Source organism: Mustelus asterias, chromosome 18, assembly GCF_964213995.1.
Source record: "Mustelus asterias chromosome 18, sMusAst1.hap1.1, whole genome shotgun sequence".
NCBI classification, from domain to species: Eukaryota; Metazoa; Chordata; class Chondrichthyes; order Carcharhiniformes; family Triakidae; genus Mustelus; species Mustelus asterias.
The window spans coordinates 60,579,214-60,599,362 of record NC_135818.1 but is presented as its reverse complement, the minus strand read 5'-3'; the positions used below and the strand labels follow the sequence as shown (position 1 = coordinate 60,599,362).

At 40.9% G+C, this 20,149-nt stretch overlaps 2 protein-coding genes and 1 non-coding gene across 3 annotated transcripts in view; 1 reads left to right on the top strand and 2 right to left on the bottom strand.

Moving 5' to 3' along the window:
• Nucleotides 1-20,149, bottom strand: part of ppp2r5ca (protein phosphatase 2, regulatory subunit B', gamma a) — a 285,519-nt gene that overhangs the window by 179,311 nt on the left and 86,059 nt on the right. The window lies entirely within an intron of this gene.
• On the top strand, nt 3,013-3,084 carry trnaq-uug (transfer RNA glutamine (anticodon UUG)). Its single transcript has one exon. It is a non-coding gene; the product is annotated as a tRNA-Gln (tRNA).
• On the bottom strand, nt 5,871-7,208 carry dio3a (iodothyronine deiodinase 3a). Its single transcript, XM_078234128.1, has one exon. The coding sequence runs from the start codon at nt 7,122-7,124 to the stop codon at nt 6,345-6,347; it is 780 nt and encodes a 259-aa protein (XP_078090254.1). The 5' UTR covers nt 7,125-7,208; the 3' UTR covers nt 5,871-6,344.

Here is a 20,149-nt window from a genome sequence, read left to right as displayed (position 1 = left end):
GACCCCAATTTAAATAATCATTCTTAGATATAGAAATAAATTACTTTCATTAACATGAACCACCATCCTTCAAATCTCTCATTTTTCTTACCAACAACAACAACTTGCATTTATACGGTACGTTGATATAGAAACAAGTTCCTGGGTATTCAGAGGCATAACCAGAAAATCAATGCCAAGCAAAAGGAGGAAGATCTGACTGAAAGCTTGGTCAATGGTTTTAAAACAAAGTGTGTTGAAGAACAAGAGGGAAGTAAGGAGGGATAGAATTTGTTAGGCTAAAGTTAATGTTATTGCACAGCAAAGTCTGTCTCACTGATCATAAACCTTTCTTTAAAGATTGTGAAAATGAGGAAGAGCTATTGATTTCAAAAACATAGAACTCCAGTAACAACTTCAGAATGTTAATTAAAATTACGCACACAAGATAAAAGTTACACAATAAAATTCTTAAAAAACCCTCAAAAACATGCTTGGTTAAAAGTACACAATTAAATTACCTTTTTGGCAACAACCAATTATAGATTCTTCGCCATAAAAGTCGAGTAAATATTACCCAAGTCAAGGAATTGTTGTCATTTTGACAATGTACACATAATGACTTCTCAGACACTTCGATCTGATGTGGAATTCCAAAAGGAGGTTCAGAAACAAACTGCTTCCTAAAACTCTCCTGGCTTAATAATGGGTGGCTGCCTCCAATTCAAAACATCACAGCTCTTCAGCATACCACACAAACAAACTGGTCTTCAGCTCCATTCAGTTAAACATCCCTTTCTTTAAATGTCTTCTCCCTTTCATCTCATAACTTAATTGCAGTGTTAATGTAAGCCTACTTGTGACACTAAAAAATAAACTTAATGTTCCATTTCCCTTAAACACCTCTTTGAATTCAACTTCTTGAAATATAAAAATATTTATGCTTTCTATTTACTTTTTTTTGGCTTGATTGGGGTGGCACGGTGGCCTAGTGGTTAGCACTGCTGTCTCACAAGCGCCAGGGACCTGGGTTCAATTCCCCTGACTTGGGTCACTGTATGGAGTTTGCACATTCTCTGTATCTGCATGGGTTTCCTCTGGTTTCTACCCACAGTCCAAAGATGTGCAGGTTAGGTGAATTGGTCATGATAAATTCTCCCTCAGTGTACCTGAACAGGCATTGGAGTGTGGTGACTAGGGGATTTTCACTTCATTGTAACTTCAATTGCAGTGTGAATGTAAGCCCACTTGTGACTAATAAATAAAGTTTAAAAACTTCCTTTCCCTGTTTACTCATGGGACACCTGCAAGATGCAAATACCACCTCTGAACTCCCTTTTGAAACAAAAACAAATTCCCCCACTTACCTTGCAATGCAAATTTCAGATTCAACCTATTTACTTATAAATCAAATCCTCCATAACAAACACACAAAATAACACCATTGAATATTTCATCTGACCTCACAGACAACCCATCTCTAGTAACTTTCCACTATTCAATTAATCCTGGTGGCACAGTTTATTATGCACAAAGCATAATTGCAAATATCTAAAAAAAACCGTCAGAGTGGAGGAAGGGAATTCCAGAGCAAGAGATATTGACAGTTGAAAGCATGCCTGTAAATGGTGGGGCAAAGCAGAGGATCCACAAAAAAATATATATGCACACCACAAATTCAATCAAGTTTATGTTTATCAGGGAGAAACAATGAGTTCTGAAAGAAGGTGTATATTTTTTGTGGAGTACTGATTCAACCCAACCATTTTCATAATTAGGCATATAATTAAACTTTTAAGCTACTTTTCGCTTATAAATATTGATTTTTATTGTAGATTTGTAGTTTTTGCTATTTATTATAACAAACACTTAGTGCATCAAGAGAACAACTTATACCATTACAGAAATTGGCATAATTTTGTATAGCTCAATTATATATTTTCTCATGGGTTGTAAAATAAGGCACAAATGCCAAAGGGTTCACCATTTTCTTGCTCTAACCAAACAATCTGATGAAGGGTCATCCAGACTCAAACGTTAGCATTGTTCTCTCTCCACAGATGCTGACAGACCTCCTGAGATTTTCCAGCATTTTCCGTTTTATTGTTAATGTACTGATTTATCTGTTAAATACAACACTTGGGATGGAGGTGTAAAAAATAGCATGAACTGCTGTTAGGGTATGGATTAGAAACCCCAAGGTATATAATGAAGTTAGACTAGACCCCAACTATTTTGGCATTAGTTTGAGGATAAGGTGCTTCATTCCAGGTGCAATTTTATTGACACACTAGGACATTATAAAAAACGTTATTTAACAATATGGTTTAACGATAACAAAATGGGTTAGTTTAACATTTAAACAATACTTAAGTATGACAAGTTAGTTGCTAACCTATCTCTTAGTTCCAATTCAAGCAATATTCCTCTTCGACTTAAAACCCCTCTTCACAATCAGTTAGCAAAGAACACGGGCTTACGTGTTTGTACTTGTTAACAGTCCTAGAGCTTTAAGACCACCTCTGGGCAGGGGGAAAAGAGCGAGAGTGAGAGCCACACACTTGTCTTCTGTCAGCCCCAAAACAACAGCCTCTAGGAGAGGCAGAAAGACACCTCTTACCTCTTTCAGAACAAGGCAGAAACTGACTATATTTTAAGAAGAACTGTACCTTCCTTGCAAGCTTAGCTCTTTACATTAGCACAATCAACCTAATCAAAAAACTCAGACCCCAAAGTAAACAAAAATTCATTAACTGTTTAGACAAAACACACCATTAACTAAAAGTCATTATCATGCACTCAACATTTGAGCTCCTGTTGCCCAGACAATCGACACTGTATAAAACAGAGCTGACCTTCAAACATACCCCTTGCAAGAAACATAAAACTACATTTCCTAAAGGCACAGCATCATCACACTATAAAACTTCAACTTGTGATATTAGACAAGAGAATGTCAGCACTATATACTGCTAAGATGTGAACAGTTTGTTCATGCCGAATAGCAGGAACATAAACCATCTCAATGTGCTGGGTTCCGTGGTGTAATGGTGAGCATTCTGGACTTTGAATTTAGTGATCCGAGTTCAAATCTCGGTGGAACCTTTCTTTAATTTGTCAATGCAGATGATTGATTTGCTGAAGGCCATTTTTCCCTCAATTTTAAGGGCGGCACGGTAGCTAGCACTGCTGCCTCAACGCCAGGAACCCGGGTTCGATTCCCGGCTTGGGTCAGTGTCTGTGCGGAGTTTGCACGTTCTACCTGTGCCTGTGCCTCCGGGTGCTCTGGTTTCCTCCCACAGTCTGAAGGACGTGCTGGTTAGGTGCATTGACACGAACAGGCGCCGGGACGTGGCGACTAGAGGAATTTCACAGTAACTTCATTGCAGTGTTAATGTAAGCCTTACTTGTGACCAATAAATAAACTTTAACAAAAGTATATTTAGTCCTATTCAGGAAAGGAAAGCAGGGACTAATGTTGTAGGAAACCTGAATGAATTATTGATCATTCGATGTCAGGCATTGTGTCTTGCTTTCTCAGCTGAGATGGCACGGTAGTTAGCACTGCTGCCTCACAGCACTGGGGACCCAGGTTCAATTCCGGCCTCGGGTGACTGTCTGTGTGGAGTTTGCACGTTCTCCCCATGTTTCCTCTGGGTGCTCTTGTTTCCTCCCACATTCCAAAGATATGCTGGTTAGGCAGATTGGCCATGATAAATTGATCCTCAATGCCAGGGGGATTAGCAGGGTAAATACTGGGGTTATGGAGGATAGGGCCTGGGTGGGATTGTGGTAGGTGCAGACTCAAATGGGCCAAATGGCCTCTTTCAGCACTGTGGGGATTCTATGAAATAATACGTAGAACTGAATTGTCCACGTAGCCATTCATAAGAGGAATAGAAAAGAAACGTCCTAGCAGACTCTAACCATCACTGACACGACTAGTTATGGTTCAGCCTCTTTTAGGGCCAAACAAATAAACCAACTCAAATTAACTCAGGGATAAAGTAAAAGGGGCAGCTCCCCAAAAGGAGAGGGAAACAGCCCGAACAAAATCAAAAGTACAAAGGAAACTTAAAACATCAAATCATAATGTGATCATTAGGGTCGATAATGCACCCCAGCCCCTGCGGTGCCCAACAGGCACGGAAGGCGTCAACTGCACCTGTGGACACCGCATGCTCCCTCTCCAGGGACACCTGGCCGCGAACGTAGCCACGGTAGAGGGGCAGACAGTCAGGATGGACAGCCCCCTCAATCGCTCGCTGCCTGGACTTGTAAATGGCATGTTTCGCCATGTCCAGGAGCAGGTTCACGAGGAGGTCGCTGTCACGACCCTCTCCGCACCAGGTGCCTGTAGATCAGGAGCGTGGGAGTGAAGTGCAAACAAATCAATAAAAGGTTCTTCAGGAAAACAAAAAAGGGAGGAGCATGGGAAACGTGCAGTGTGGAGAATCATAAGCATGAACCAATGTCTTATTATGACATGCCATATTGGAAAGCAAATTTGCTCATTCAGTTCTCTTATTTCCTATCCCTTCACTCAATTATAGGCAGGTATTGTGAATGTTAACTTTTTAAAAAAAAAATAGTATTCCAAGCAAATGCTTTCTGTCATTAAGAAATGAAGTTAAAAACCATCATAGAAAATAAGAGTTGGCCATTCGAGCCTACTCCGCCATTCATTTTGATCATCAAACTCAATATCCTGATCCCACCTTCCCCACATATCCCTTCATTCCCTTAGTCCCAAGAACTATATCTAATTTCTTCTTGAAATCACACGCCTCAACTACTTTGTGGTAGCAAATTCCAGAGTCACTCCCTATGGATGAAGAAATTTCCCCTCACCTCAGTCCTAAAGGTCTATCTCTTATCCTCAAACTATGACCCCTAGTTCCGGACTCTCCCACCATCAGGAACATTCTTTCTGAATCTAACCCGTCTAATCATGACCCAGTTGCTCCCAGAGTTATCTTTTGAGGGAAAGTAGATCTAAAATGCACTGTGCTGTTGAAGCTTCATTATTGGAGTCAGAATCACTCTTAAGTATTTGTAACTACACATTGTACAGCACTGCCAATTTAAGCTATCAATTGGTAGGTACACTTCCATTCACAGCACGGGATGAGCAAAATGTACCATTTGTATACGGCTTCTCTTTCCAAAATGAGATAGATGTTCTCTGCCTGTGACCCATTTCACACGCAGAAGAAGAAATCCAACTCAAATTATCACAACAACTGTAGTGAAAAAGGTTGGTGCTAAATCCTCAACACCCTCCTGTTACACAAGTTCACTAAAATACAAGGACAAATTTCAATAATTTGTTACAGTGCATGGTTTTGACCAACATCGCATAGTTTAAATAATTGGTGAATGTAGTTGACGTTTTTGGCAAATTGGTTTTGTTCGGACGTGCTGGAAATTTAAATCTAAAATGTAACAGATAGCGTAAAGGATAAGCAGAACTGGACTATAATCACAACCATCGATAGTGACAATGTATTTATGGATAACAATGTAATCTCCTGGATTGGTTTTGATTACCCGAAAAATGAGTTAGAGGAATTTTCCGGTGTGTTTGCCCCTGGGTGTTCTTTTTGTCTTTCTCGGGGGATTATTATATGGGATGAAAAAAGATGTGCAAGGTGTGGGGTAGACGGTCAATTTCACAATGTCTAGTTGTGTGCGACTTCCTGGGAATTGAGGACCAATGAAGATTCCACAGGGCGAAGGGAGGCAGGGATAGTGAATACAGAAGACCGCTCCAGGAACATGAATTCTTAAGTAGTAAATCGAGATTTATACTTTGCAAGATAAATCCACCTCCTCCCCGTCTAAACCCAAAACTATAGTCAACGCTAAATAACGTAACGAATCAAATCGCATGTTTTTCCTGAATATTTATTATAAAAAATGTAATAAAAGGGTTTGATTTCAAAACTAAAAGTGAAAATACGATCTATCCTCAAAGCATTTGTTTTTAATCACACCCAATACAGTGCTGACCTCACACAAAGTTCACTATATCCCGAACACTATCACATCAGGCACGGTTTCCTGGCACTGAGGCCATTTAAAAACCGGCTTTCATAAAAAAGTGTCAAGAATACCTGCGAATACCAACTTTTGTTTTTAAACTCACTTTTCAAGTCAGGTAGAACATAAAAAAAATAAACACAAGTGAATTTCAAGTGTATTTACAAATATACATGGAGAATAAGGTCACATTAACCGTAAGTTACGAGTCACTAGGTCTTTCACGAGTTCGTTCAAACATAAACATTGCGGTAAACAGAACCGAGCAAGAGCGGTGTTCAAAATATATTAACCTTTCTACAAGTTCAGTGCATTTAGTTCATTCACACTTCAATCAGGACAGTGCTGGAATTGTGGCTCTGTGTTTTATACTGCTCAAGCCACAGTCTGAGTTCCGAGATCTTGTATCCCTCTGGCCCTCTCCCTCCTTGGTACACCACTTTCTGATCCCGCAGGACATACAGCCTTTCGAAGTAAGCACCGTAGGCAGAGTTGGAAGAGTTGTCCATAGTGTCTGCAACCACAAGGCAGCCGGGGCTCTCCTTGTCTATCAGACTAGCTGCTTTCAGTCGGTCTTCCAGAGAGCGGTGCCTTGGGATATTATAGGGGGCATCGGTGCTGACCCAGCCGTCAGAGGGGTGTGCTTCCTCAATGTAGATCAGGAGAAAGTCCGCAATGTCCGCGTATTGGGTGGCGACCCGTTGGAAGGACTTGAGGCGCGCCATGAATGGGGGTCAGGTGCAGCTCCCGAAGTTAAGAACCAGTGGCCTCGCCCCTCGACTGTAATCAAGCAGCCGGACCTTCCTCTGGTCCTGTAGCTGCACCACTTCGGTGTTTGGAGCCGGCGAGCCCACGTGTGCAGACTTGAAGAAGTCCAGTTTCTGGCCGTACCAAATCGCTTTGAGAGACTCGAGTGTAAACATTCGGTTTGTGTCCGAGACACACAGAGGAGGATCATCAGCACTCCCTTCAGTCTGTTCCCTCCTCTTGGACAAGAGCCGCTTTCGAATGCACAGGATATCGAGTAGCCACAGCATGAACGCCGTGATGAAGAACCGGGGCAGCAGGATGAGAATAGCCACTATCTCTTTCAGGAGATTCATGGCTGGGTTGGAGTTTGGTACTAGCCTAAATCCAGTAGTGTCTCCCTGCTGCTCTGATTGAACAACTACGACTCACCCCCTTTTAAAACTCCAGTGTTGAATGAAGACAGCCCCCGCCTCCCTGTAGACCCGCCCCGGGAATTACCCAGCTACTGAACACCTCGCAGATATAACGGGAAGGGAGGCGGCGACGACGACGACAAGTAGTATAGGAAGTGAGCGAGTGAAGGAGCAGCTTCGAGGAACACCTATCTGAGTAAATAGTCATCGGTAACTTCTACTACATGTCATGAAAATTCATAAACAAGTGCAACGTAAATAGCATGAAATAGGGAAGCGACTGTTCAGCTGAAAGGAATTTAGCTCCGAGTTATACAACAAAATTACCTGACCGAACAGTGAAATAATGATGAAGTTACAGAACTGGCAAAAGGGCTAGTAACACCCACGTTGCATGAAAGAATTTTTAAAAAGCGATTATTTTATACAAACCTGTTTAAAATGATAGGACAAATGGTATTCATTTTACCTAATTACATTGCCCCGTAATTCTCTAATGAAAGATTCAGTTTGTATCTCCTTTTAGCTGAACAAAAAGCGTGTGGGTTTAATTTGAAATCGAATACTCTAAAGCTCAAAGTCAATTAGCTACATTGACGATGGTAGTTCTTTGACCGCAGTTAACAGTTCAGAGACATTAAACATTAGCTAATGAGAGTTTGAGTGCACCAAACCACTGCATTTTCATTATAGTTTTATAATCTTTCGGGTTGTTGAACTCCTAGAAATGTTCACAATTGCAATCAGCTGTTTATTTTATTGGCTAGCTTATTCGGATTGGACGTAAATGGTTTATGTTCCAGCAAGAAAGTTTGTTTCCGAAACTCCTTCCAATATAAATTCCTTTTAAGGGGCGTTCCTAGTTTGAAATGCGTGCAAGTTCATGTACAGATAATTTTAGTCGGTGTGGCTTTTGGTAACTGTGTAGTATTCGAGCCTCATTAGAGGGCGCTGTTGGCTGGTTGGTGTTTCACATCCAGTAACAATTGGAATGTCCCCCAGATACAGCAGAGTACCATAATCTGTCAGATTGTTACACATAGGAGCATATAAATACATACATTGTTTTTCCAAACCAGATCAAGCTCCAAAAGACTGTTTCATAACTTAAACTGTATCTACTAGTAAAATGCTAAAGCTAAGAGTTTCCAAAGCTGGAACAAATGCCTTTTCAGGAGCACATACGATTTACGCCTACAACATAATATTTTATTATCGGGGGTGAATCAGATGTTTTGTATAGTGAGATCTTCTAAATGAGCCTGCAATCAACTAGGGAACTCAGCGTTCGAGAAACACGAATAAGCTTCGAGCTGAAGTGCTTTATGATTAACATGGTGAAATATAATCCAAATTGATACTACTTAATTGAAATATCAGAGAGACAACGATGTAGTAATTCAGTTATACTGACAGTTTTAGCTAAACCATATTTGGTTGGCCAGAGGCCATATAACTCGATTTTAATTGAGCAGTAGTCTGGAGAACGCCGCTATTGAGGTTTGGCAATACAGATTGCATAATACCCGGTGGATTCGGTTTAAGCCACCCATCATGTGTCCTTTAACACATTTCTGGGTTGTTTTCTATTGTATAAAGGTATGTTATAGTGTGAAGACCCAAGAGGGTATGCTGGATTTATTTTCGTCTTTGCATTGTATTAAAATAGATAGTAATTTCTTGCAAACTTGTTTGATGTAGATATATGTTTCCTATATTATGTAAACTGACTAAAGAGTCACATCTTAGAATTCGTCTCTTCAAAAGGGATTGAAGTTGTGAAGTAAAAACTCAAAGTGCTGGAAGGACATATTGCTTTGTTTTGCAACTCCATTTACTACTTTTTGCTCCATGTCCTTTGATACTCTTACCTGACAAGTTCTCTTGTTTAAAAAGGATTAAAGAGGGCAGAGTGGAAATGTACATAAGAATAGTATTAGAATGGATGATAACACTTGATGTTAACCTGGTTTTCTAGTGTTCTGGAACCGAATATGGTCAGCTGCTTTATAAGTGACCTTAGAAACATAGAAAAACTACAGCACAAAACAGGCTGTTCAGCCCCACAAGCTGTGTCGAACATATCCCTACCTTTTAGGCCTACCTATAACTCTCCATCCTATTAAGTCCCATGTACTCATCCAGGAGTCTCTTAAAAGACCCTAATGAGTTTCCCTTCCCTTCAACATTAGATCAGAAGTGGGGATGTTTATTGATGATTTGTACTTCAGTACTATTTGCAACTGTTCAAATATGGAAGCAATCCATGCCTACATGCAACAAGACCTGGAAAAGGGAGAATGTGACCATCTTTCATTGACATTCAAGAAAATTAACATTGGTGAATCCCCACCACAAACAGCCGGGAATTATCATTGACCAGAAACTTAACTGGACCAGCCATATAAATACTACGCATTATATATTTAAGTTGTTGCATGATTGCTATAAGGACTGATCACATGATTTGATGGTGATATCATTAAGGTGTTTCACAGGCTGATGTTTAATATCAGTTTCTGTTCTGTGCAGTGCAGAGAACATTTCTTTCAATAAATCTGTTGTGTGTTCCTTTAAACCTATGTGTGCAAACCATATCTTTTTCCTTTTGTTTTAAACCCACAACTGTTAACATAGGATATTACACTATGGTTATAAGAGTAGGTCAGAGGCTGAGAATTTTCTCACTAGTGACTCACCTCCTGACACCCAACGCCTGTCTGCCATCTACAAGACACAAGTCAGGAACTATAACTGTGTGGCCAAATTCCCCTCCAACTTGATTTTCAAGTTCACTGATGACACCACCGAAGTGGGTTGGATCTCAAACAATGACGAGACAGAGTACAGGAATGAGATAGAGAAACTGGTGCAGTAACAATCTCTCCCTCAATGTCAACAAAGCAAAGGAGATTGTCATTGACTTCAAGAAGTGTAGAGAACATGCCCCTGTCTACATCAACGGGGATGAAGTAGAAAGGGTCGAGAACTTCAAGTTTTTAGGTGTCTAGATCACCAACAACCTGTCCTGGTCCCCCCCCCCCTCCCCCATGCTGACGCTATAGTTAAGAAAGCCCATCTACGCCTCTACTTTCTCAGACTAAGGAAATTTGATGTGTCAGCTATGACTCTCACCAACTTTTACAGATGCACTATAGAAAGCATTCTTTCTGGCTGTTCCACAGATGGGAATGGCTCCTGTTCTGTCCAAGACCGCAATAAACTACAAAAGGTTGTAAATGGAGTCCAATCCATCATGCAAACCAGCCTCTCATCCATTGATTCTGTCTACACTTCTCCCTGCTTCGGCAAAACAGCCAGCATAATTAAGGACCCCACGCACCCTGGACATTCTCTCTTCCACCACCGGCACGGTAGCACAGTGGTTAGCATTGCTGCTTCACAGCTCCAGGGTCCCAGGTTCGATTCCCGGCTCGGGTCACTGTCTGTGTGGAGTTTGCACATTCTCCTTGTGTCTGCGTGGGTTTCCTCCGGGTGCTCCGGTTTCCTCCCACAGTCCAAAGATGTGCGGGTTAGGTTGATTGGCCAGGTTAAAAATTGCCCCTTAGAGTCCTGGGATGCGTAGGTTAGAGGGATTAGCGGGTAAATATGTGGGGGTAGGGCCTGGGTGGGATTGTGGTCGGTGCAGACTCGATGGGCCGAATGGCCTCCTTCTGCACTGTAGGGTTTCTATGATTTCTATGATTTCTTCCGTTGGGAAAAAGATAGAGAAGTCTGAGGTCATGTACCAACCGACACAAGAACAGCTTCTTCCCTGCTGCCATCAGACTTTTGAATGGATCTACCTTGCATTAAGTTGATCTTTCTCTACACCCTAGCTATCACTGTAACACTACATTCTGCACTCTCTTGTTTCCTTCTCTATGAACGGTATGCTCTGCCTGTATAGTGCGCAAGAAACAGTACTTTTCACTGTATGCTAATACATGTGACAAATCAAATCAAAAGGAATGTACACACTCAAGAACATGTGCCCTTTCTTCGATGAGTGCACACTCAAGGTCAGCAAGACAAACCAGCCTACTTGATCAATATGCTGTCCATCACCAAACATTCACTCCTTCCACCACAGGCACACTGTGACAGCAGTGTGGACCATCTGCAAGATCCACTGCAGCAACATATTAAGGCTCCTTCCACAGCATCTTCCAAACCTGCGTGACCTCTAACACTGATAAGAACAAGGACAGTAGGTGCATAGGAGCACCACCATCAGCAAATTCCCCTCCAAGTCACGTATCACCCTGACGTGGAACTATCTGCTCATATCACAAGAATAAATCGGAGATACTGGAGGAGGAGATGAACGCTAGGAATTAGGATAAGGATGACAAAATGAATTTATGGTGTAAACAAATAAGGAAGAGAAGGACATCGGGGAATTGGATTTTTTTCTTTTTGTTTGAGATTACCGTCTCCCTTAGTGATCCCTTCCAGTCAGTGAAGATATATTTTGGCTCCATAGTTTAGATCTGAGGAATCCAGCTTTTTAGAGGAGCCAGTTGTACCCTTTTGAGGATGGTTTGCAGGGACATAAGTTAGGAAGACAGGAAAGGTCAAAGATAACCAAACTGATTGCCATCATCGTCTTGAACTATGTGTGTCATTTTTCTTTGTGATTTAATTATGAGTTTGATCATATCAATAGTTGTGACTTCTTGCATATTTGTCAACTTTTTTTATTCATTCACTAGATGTGAGCATTGCTGGTAAGGTCAGCATTTGTTGCCTATCCCTAACTGCCCTTGAGAAGGTGATGGTGAGTCTCTTCCTTAAATTGCAGCAATCCATGTGGCTGTAGGTACACCTACAGCTGTTCTGGAACTCCCTTCCTACAGTCCATTATAAGAGCCTGTGTTAGAGTGGATAAAAAACAATGGGATTGTTTATACCAACATTGGGTTGAGAGGGCAGCATGGTGGCATAGTGGTTAGCACTGTTACCTCACAGCACCAGGGACCTGGGTTCAATTCCGGCCTCAGGTGACTATCTATGTGAAGTTTGCACATTCTTCCCCATATCTGCATGGGTTTCCTTTTAGGTGCTCTGGTTTCCTCCCACACTCCAAAGATGTGCAGGATAGGTTGATTGGCCATACTAAATTGCCCCTTGGTGTCAGGGGACTAGCAGGATAAAGATGTGGGGTTACTGGGATAGGGTCTGGGTGGGAATGTTGGCAGTGCAGGCTAAATGGTCTCCTTCTGCACTGTAGGGATTCTGTGTGATTCTGAGACACCGTGCCTGATGTATTGATACAGGAAGCAGTAAAATTGTTTTTCATTTTTGATAATTCCAGAATATGAAGAGATAAGTATAAGATAGCCACTAATAAGACATTTAGGAAGAATTTCTTTATACTGTCAGTGGTGAGAATATGAAGTTTGCTGCCACATGGAGTGATTGAAACAATAGCATTGATCCAGAGAAAATGAATGCAAGGAGGCTCAAGTGGAGTATAATGACCATTATAGATTAATTAGGCTGAATGCTCTGTTAATGAATTGTAATCCTATGAATCTTTAGAAGGTGCTTCAAAATTTGGGGATAACACTGAAAGAATTAGCTAACTTTAAGAGAAACTATTGCATAAGTTAAACAATTTCCAGTTGTTAATCCTCCAGAAGGAACTCTTCAGATGTAGGCAATAAAATATGACAAAACTCACTCCAACTTATAACTCAAAGAAAAAGGTTTAATAAAGAAACTTCATTATTCCAACACTTGAGACCTCACCCTGGGCCATTCCAAGTTACTTAAAAATTCCCGTCAGGTTCTTATTTATACTGAGACATCATTTTGTCATCGATTACATAGTTTATTGGGTCAAACACATTCTTACACCAGTTGATGCATGTAAGAGAACTTGGTTGAATATTAAGTTGAATGAGGGAATTTCATGGATTATGGTTTCTTGTGCTTGTGGTTATACATGTCTACATTGGCTTAAATGTAAGAGATGGTTGATCTCACTCTTTGGGGTTGATTCTTGACATTGCATTTGGCAGAAAGTAACTCCTTATCCATAAAAGTTTAATGAACTCTTGAAGGATATTAGCAGTAGATTATATAATTTGTTTAATAGGTTGGGATTTGGTGAAAACACAGTATAGACAAAATTTATTAATACATTAAATAAACTTTATGATGGACCTCAAAAGATAATTTATTTTCCTTAAACTGGTAATCGGTTAGAAGTATCCAAAATTGTATTTTAATAGCTATTCAGAAGAGTGGAAAAGATGATAGATGAGGTCTTACTACTGAAGATGATTTCACAGAATTGTTACAGGCCATTCGGTCCATCATGTTTGCACCTACTCACTGAAGGAGCATTTCAACTAGTGCAATTCTCCTGCTTTCTTTCAGTGACCCTGAAGATAGATGATTATTTCAAAATAAACAAAGTCTCTTTTGAATGTCTCGATTGAACCTGCCTGCATCATACGCTCAAGCAGTGCATTCCAGACCCTAACCATTTGCTACGTGAAAAAGTTTTTTTTCGCAAATCGCTTTTGCTCCTTTTGCCAATTATTTTAAAATTGTACCAAGTTGTTCTTGATCCTTTCATGAGTGGTAAAAGTTTCCCCTATCTATCCATCTGTACAGGCCTCTCATAATAAAAATAAAATTGGTAATATTCAAGAAAAACTCTTGGAAATTCCAGTCAGATAGATGTTCCATGGAATTCAAACATGATCCAGAAGATTCCAACTGTCTTTAAATCATCACAGCATGGCCCATATAATTGGGGACGTCTTTTTCTTTCAAGAACTTAATGTAATTTGTCTCAGCAGCTTGTTCCAGAGGGAAACAATGTTTAAAAAATAAGTATTTCCAGGTGTCTAACTTTGTCCATGGTTGTTATAAGTAAACTCTTGTTTTGCCATTCTAAACTATTTCGAATTATTTGTATGGCTGGACTATATTCAATAACTTTAGAATATAAAAATTTTAACCTGCAAGCCAAAACTAAGTTTACTAATATCTTCAAGCCTGAAAGTGTAATAAGCAGATTACTTCTTAATTAATTACCAATTTTTTTGCAAGCAAGAGAAGTCCAAAAGATATCAGAGAAGATTTTGTCCAAACATTTAGAGGTGTAGTTAATCTTTGGGGGCAATTGTAATCAGCATTTGTTAAAATGAAGAGAGAACTTTCTGACAGGTGAATGTTTAGTCCAGAGCTGGATTCTTGATGACTCTTCTTATGAATGGGTCCAGAGAGAGTAAAGTAGATGTAATGTGAGTTAATGACCTCAATTATTTTCCAATTCACTGTTCCATGTCTCAAATTGGAAGGAAAATATTTCTGTTTGTTTGCCCAAATCAAAAAACCGTGGCCATGTCCTATTTAAAGCTCTTTGGCGAAGTTCACCACAGTCAACTTTTAAATATAATCCTTCTTAAGATGAGAGTGCCACTGGCAAAGCCATTTAATTTGGCTTTGTGATTCTTGTAAGGAAAGCTGAATGATTATCTGTCTTTCATTTTGTTTTCTGCTGGAAATATTTGGCAGATACTAACATGGGCGTAGGGCCTGGGTGGGATTGTGGTCGGTGTAGACTCAATGGGCCAAATGGCCTCTTTCTGCACTATAGGGTTTCTATGATTCTATGAGTTGTGTGTTGCATGGGTTTTGTTCTGACTTTTACATTAAATAATTTTTTTTGCTTTATCTTTTCTTTTTGCGCTTTTCATGTCTTTTTACATATTACTTGAATTGTATTAATCCATTTTATTCGACTCCATTTTCCAGTTGAACTTTACCAGGAATTGTGGGATTTAACTGGTCCACTGCTGTTAAATGTCTTTTGAAGAGATGTAGGATGGATGCCAAATGGCCAGTATAATGTTCACTAAATTAATTTCCTTGCCAGTGAAGCAAGACACATCCAGCAACTGCGTTTGAGCTGACAACTGATTTCTCTCCTTTAGGTGATCCTTGCTAAAGTTTTAGTTAACAGACTGTATACGGAATAACATACTACAGCTTGTACATTCATGTCAACTGGGTTTACCAGGTTAGAGATTATCCTTAGACATGACTAGGAGGATTATAAAACTGTAACCAGATTTTGCTGTCCTAGAAGCTACTTCATCTCATGATAAGAAGATAGTGTGTAGAGCTGGTACACTTTCTGAACATTCCACCATGGCCATTGAAAAGAACAATGTGGTTCCAAGAGATAATAACATGTATTTCCGGAAAGGGAAAAAAATTGAGATTTATGCCGATGAGGTGGCAAAATTTACAGAGCAGAAAAGAATAGGATATTTGACCTCCTTATTTCAAAAATAACTCCTTGTGATGTTATTTTGGCTTGGAGTTTCTTTTATAAATTGAATGTAAATTTTAGTAGATTCATTATTGCCTCAGTTCCATACATCAGACAGAAATGCATTGCTCCTGGTGGAAAATGTCTGAAAACAGGCTGGTGAACTGTTCATGCATTTTCAGTTAATGGACTACCATAGTGCGTATACCGCTGGCAGACCACTAAATGAGTGATGATGTGGCAACTGTAGAAATGTGGGCTGTGATTCTCCCATCGCGACCCACATCTTTTCTGGCGGGTCGAGGTGGAAGATGCGCGTTGCCGAGCTTATACCGGGATATGCGCCAGGAACGCATGCGCATCTCCCAGAGCCGGCGAACAGTTGCTGGTGAGACCGCACTGGGAAGGCAGGTAAGTAATTTGAATCTTTTAAAAATGTATTTTAAATATGTTCAGCAGGTCATTATCGGGAACTTTCAGGTCCCGATCAAATCTCCCAGCCCGCCAGGAGTACTTCATTCCGGCAGGGTTCAGACTAGCTCCCCACATTTGGGGAACTAGCGGGAGTCCCCGCCGGAATGAAAGGGGGGCAATCGGAGCCTCCCAGGGGGTCAGGCGATGAGGTGGTGCCCCCTGGGCATCGGCACCCTGGCAGTGCCAGCCTGTGCCCCCTGGCACTGCCCAAGGGGCAAGTGTCCATGCCCGGGGGCACCATAGCACTGCCCACTGGGCATCAGACAGTGCCAAGGGGGTGGGGCCTATTGTGGGCAGGGACTGGGGCAATCAGTGGGGGAGGGGGGTCCCGCTGCCACTCTGCAGACAGGATCAGTTTGGGATGGAGGGAGGACAGTGATTGGGGTGGGTTGGGGGGAATGGTTTGCCCGGGCAGGGGGGGAGCGGGGCCTGCCCCCTGGGTGGGGCGAGGGGTCTGCCCCCTTGGGGGGTGGGGGGGGGGAGGTCTGCCACCTGGGGGTGGGGGTGGGGGGGGGGGGAGGTCTGCCACGTGGGGGTGGGGGGGGAAATCACCACTGCTGGGGAGGGTGGGCTGTGCATTGGGGCGCTCTGTGAGGTGGGGGGGGGGCAGTCAGGACTGGCCCAGGAATTGTTGGGGTCGTGATCGGGCCGTGGAGGGGGGGAGCTGGAGGGGAAGCACTGTGGTGGTCTCGAGCTGGCCAGCAAATGGGGAGTCTGACAGATCAGGACCGCTGCGCATGCACAGAGTTCCAAAGCTGTCAGACTCTGGTGCGAATAGGCCCCCCGCCCCAGGTTTTTAATGATATTCACGATGATGACCTCTGCAGTGCACAGAGTGCGGAGATTCAGGTGAGAAGCTGAACTGACAAAACAGTCGGGATTTAGAACCGTTTTCCCACCAATTCAGCACTTTTGGGAGAATCACGGCCGTGGATTTTATTTCACGCTTGCCAGATCACGTGTATGTTCTAGAAATAGTTTCATGTTTTATTGACTTTAAAATGCAATTTAAAGGCATCCAACAAATAAAAACAGGTTTGACTCATTGGATTACGCTTTCAACTGTTTAGGTTTAACGTGCAATATTGATTTATACATATCAAATAGAATAAATTGATGCAATCTATTTTCTGATATTTTTAAAGTTGACAAGTAACCACATTATAATTGCTTTAAAAGGTTTCTGCGGTACAGCACTTGAAAAACATTTCTTGAAAATAATTTTGATTTTAATGGTCATTTTAGAATTAATTTTGTATATGAACCTGTTAGAAATTTTAGGTTTTACTGGGGGTATTGCTATGTCAACCTGTTATGTTTGATAAGTTATCATAGGTTGACTATTTTTCTTCCTTTTTCATGCTGTGAGAATTGACTTAAATACTTGTTTTCTAAGTTCCTGTGAAGTACTTCTGACAGTTTAATTTCCACAACCTCCAAACCACTTTTCCCCTGTTGGCAGAATAATGACTAAGCCCTTGTTCCAATTACTGCATTTAAAAATAGTGGTTAAAAATCTCTAAAAGTCTTGGGACAGTGTACAGTTCCTGTCCACAAACTTTGTTTCCTGTTCTTCAGATTTGGCTTTCTTTATTTCCAACACTTACACTTCAAAAAACAGACTCATTACTGAAGAAAATTGAAATGCATTCCAGTTGCTAATTATTTTAGGGCAGAATAGAATATTAACTCGTTACTTCTAAAATACGTCCTTTCTTTTATTGGATTTGTACTTGAGGCATTTTCCTCATTTAATTGTATGCTCAGTTGACACAAAATATAGATTACAGGAAATTAAATACTTTGCTGCTGCTTGATAAATTACAAATATTACAAACTACAGGTATATATTGAAACCAATCCAAAATTGAATTATGTACAGCTGATAAATATTTATGAACAATTCTCCAGGTCCCTCAACATTTTACAATAACTCGTCCTAAATTCTGTAAAGTAGACCTATACATGCCTTCAATTAAGATAATAGCTAATTTCAGAATTACATTGCCCCCAAAATTTGTGGTCTTTGGTTAGCGATGGAAAAGAATATAGAAACAATAGTAAGCCATTCAGTCTGCCGAGTCTGTTTTGTCATTCAATTGGACTATGGCTGACTTGCATACCAACTCTATTTACCCACCTTGGTTTCATATTGTTTAGCACCCTTGGATGAATTGGTGGTGATTTTTGGGATTGTCAGGGGAAGACAAGAATTTGGGACAGGACGTTTGGATGTGCTAAATTTCTGTTTTATACAAATGAACTCTAATTTGTCCAGTATGAGAGGAAATGAGATTGAAACTCCTATCAATATAAAGTGCAAGAATGTAACTGATAGATTTAGGCTAGGATGACATTGCAGTCCTAAATTTCTTCATTTCCACCCTTAAATCTGCCCTTCCAGGAAGTGTCTATTAAAAGCAGATCTGTTAGAACCAGATGATAAAGGAGCTAAGACAATCTTACAGGAATGCTGCATCAGCTTTGGGATAGGAGTGAACATTTGCCTTTCCTGCATCTTTTTGGAAATTTCATTGACCTTTTTAAAAATTTGAAGTCTGGGAGGACAATCAGCCAAAATAATTTGGCATTTAATTTCCATTACATTGATGAAGAAAGAGGAGGAGCAAAGACTGGATGGGAAGCTTTGCAAATACAATAACACTAAATGAAGACCAAATTCAAAGTGTTCAGTTCTCCATTTCGACCATGATAATAGTAATTCACAGTATCATATTGATGGCCAGCCTTTAGAACATTCAACTATTGAAAAGGATTTGGATATGACTGTTACAAGTAATCTAAAGTTTACAAGTCATGTGGCTCAGGTAGTAGAGCGGCCAGAAAATGTTTTATGTGTTGGGATGTCAATGTTTAACTTAAATTTTATAAGTACTTGATACAGCCACATCTGAAGTATGCATCCATAGTTTGGAATCCAAACTTTCAGAGAGATGTACAGCTTATAGAGAGAGTGCAAAGATACATTACCAGGAAAGTGAATGGTATGAGGGGAGATACCTTCTGAGGAGCATTTAAGAATTCTTGGATTGCAATCTTTAGGGAAGAGAAGACTGATTTTTGATTTAGTTGAACTTTATAAACTAATACATGGCTTCACTACCTCTAAGCCTGAAAAGTTCTTTACTTGCAATTATAGTATTTTAAGTGGTCTTCAGCATAAACTACAGTAATATGGTTGAAGTCTTGATATTTGCAAATTTTGTTTTTCACATAGAGGCCGGTATTTTCCGGCTGTTCACACCTCGATGCCACTGCCAGCGAGAATGGAAAATTTGACGCTCAGCCACATCTCTCTTCACTGCAGTGGGACTGAAGAATCCCAGCTGTGGGTAAGGTTAGAGAATCCGCCCCAGAATTGTTGATACATGGAATGCTTTGCCTGATTTTGTTGTCAATGCTGAAAATGTGGTGATTTTTCGAAGCTTTGTCAGAAATATATGCCGGAATTTTACCGGCACGCCCGCCCCAGAATCAGGGCGGGCGAGGCTCACAGAACAGCATTCTCCGTTGGCCTCGGGTGGGATTTTACGAGCCTCGGGCAGGCGAGGTGATAAAATCCTGGCAATAGTGTGATTTCTATGCATGTATTCTGATGCTGTTGTTCTTGTTTTTAATATTGTGCCCATGTGATTTGCATTTATGGTAATAAAGATAAATAAATACATGTACCCCGCCATGGTGGTTTAAAGGTTCCTTTCTAAATCTCTCACTGGAGATATGCCAGGAGTTAAACCTCGGTACCAAAATCCTGGAGAAGCTGAACTTCCATTTCAACCAGAGCTGCAGATCAGCTCCAGAGGTCGGATTTCACTCACTGTGAGAGACAATTACCACTGCATTGAATTGTTATACCACTGCCTTATGTGACAGAATTAATGATGTTATGACTTGCATAGACTTAAATTTAGTTCCTCCGGTCCTTTGAGGGACAATGGGCAACAAGACTCTGCCAAAGGCCCCCATGCATCATAATCTCTTTCGCTGCAGACCAGGTCATGTTCCATTCTGAGAGGTCCTCCTTAAATGAACGTGGCCAGGTCTTCCTTCAGCCCTGTCTTCTTCTATCTGGTGGTGTCCATTTTACTGCCAGTCTGGTGAGGCCTATGTCTGAGAGGAGAAATACAGGTCCTGCCAGTCTTGGTCATCTATCATAATAAGACTATAAGACATA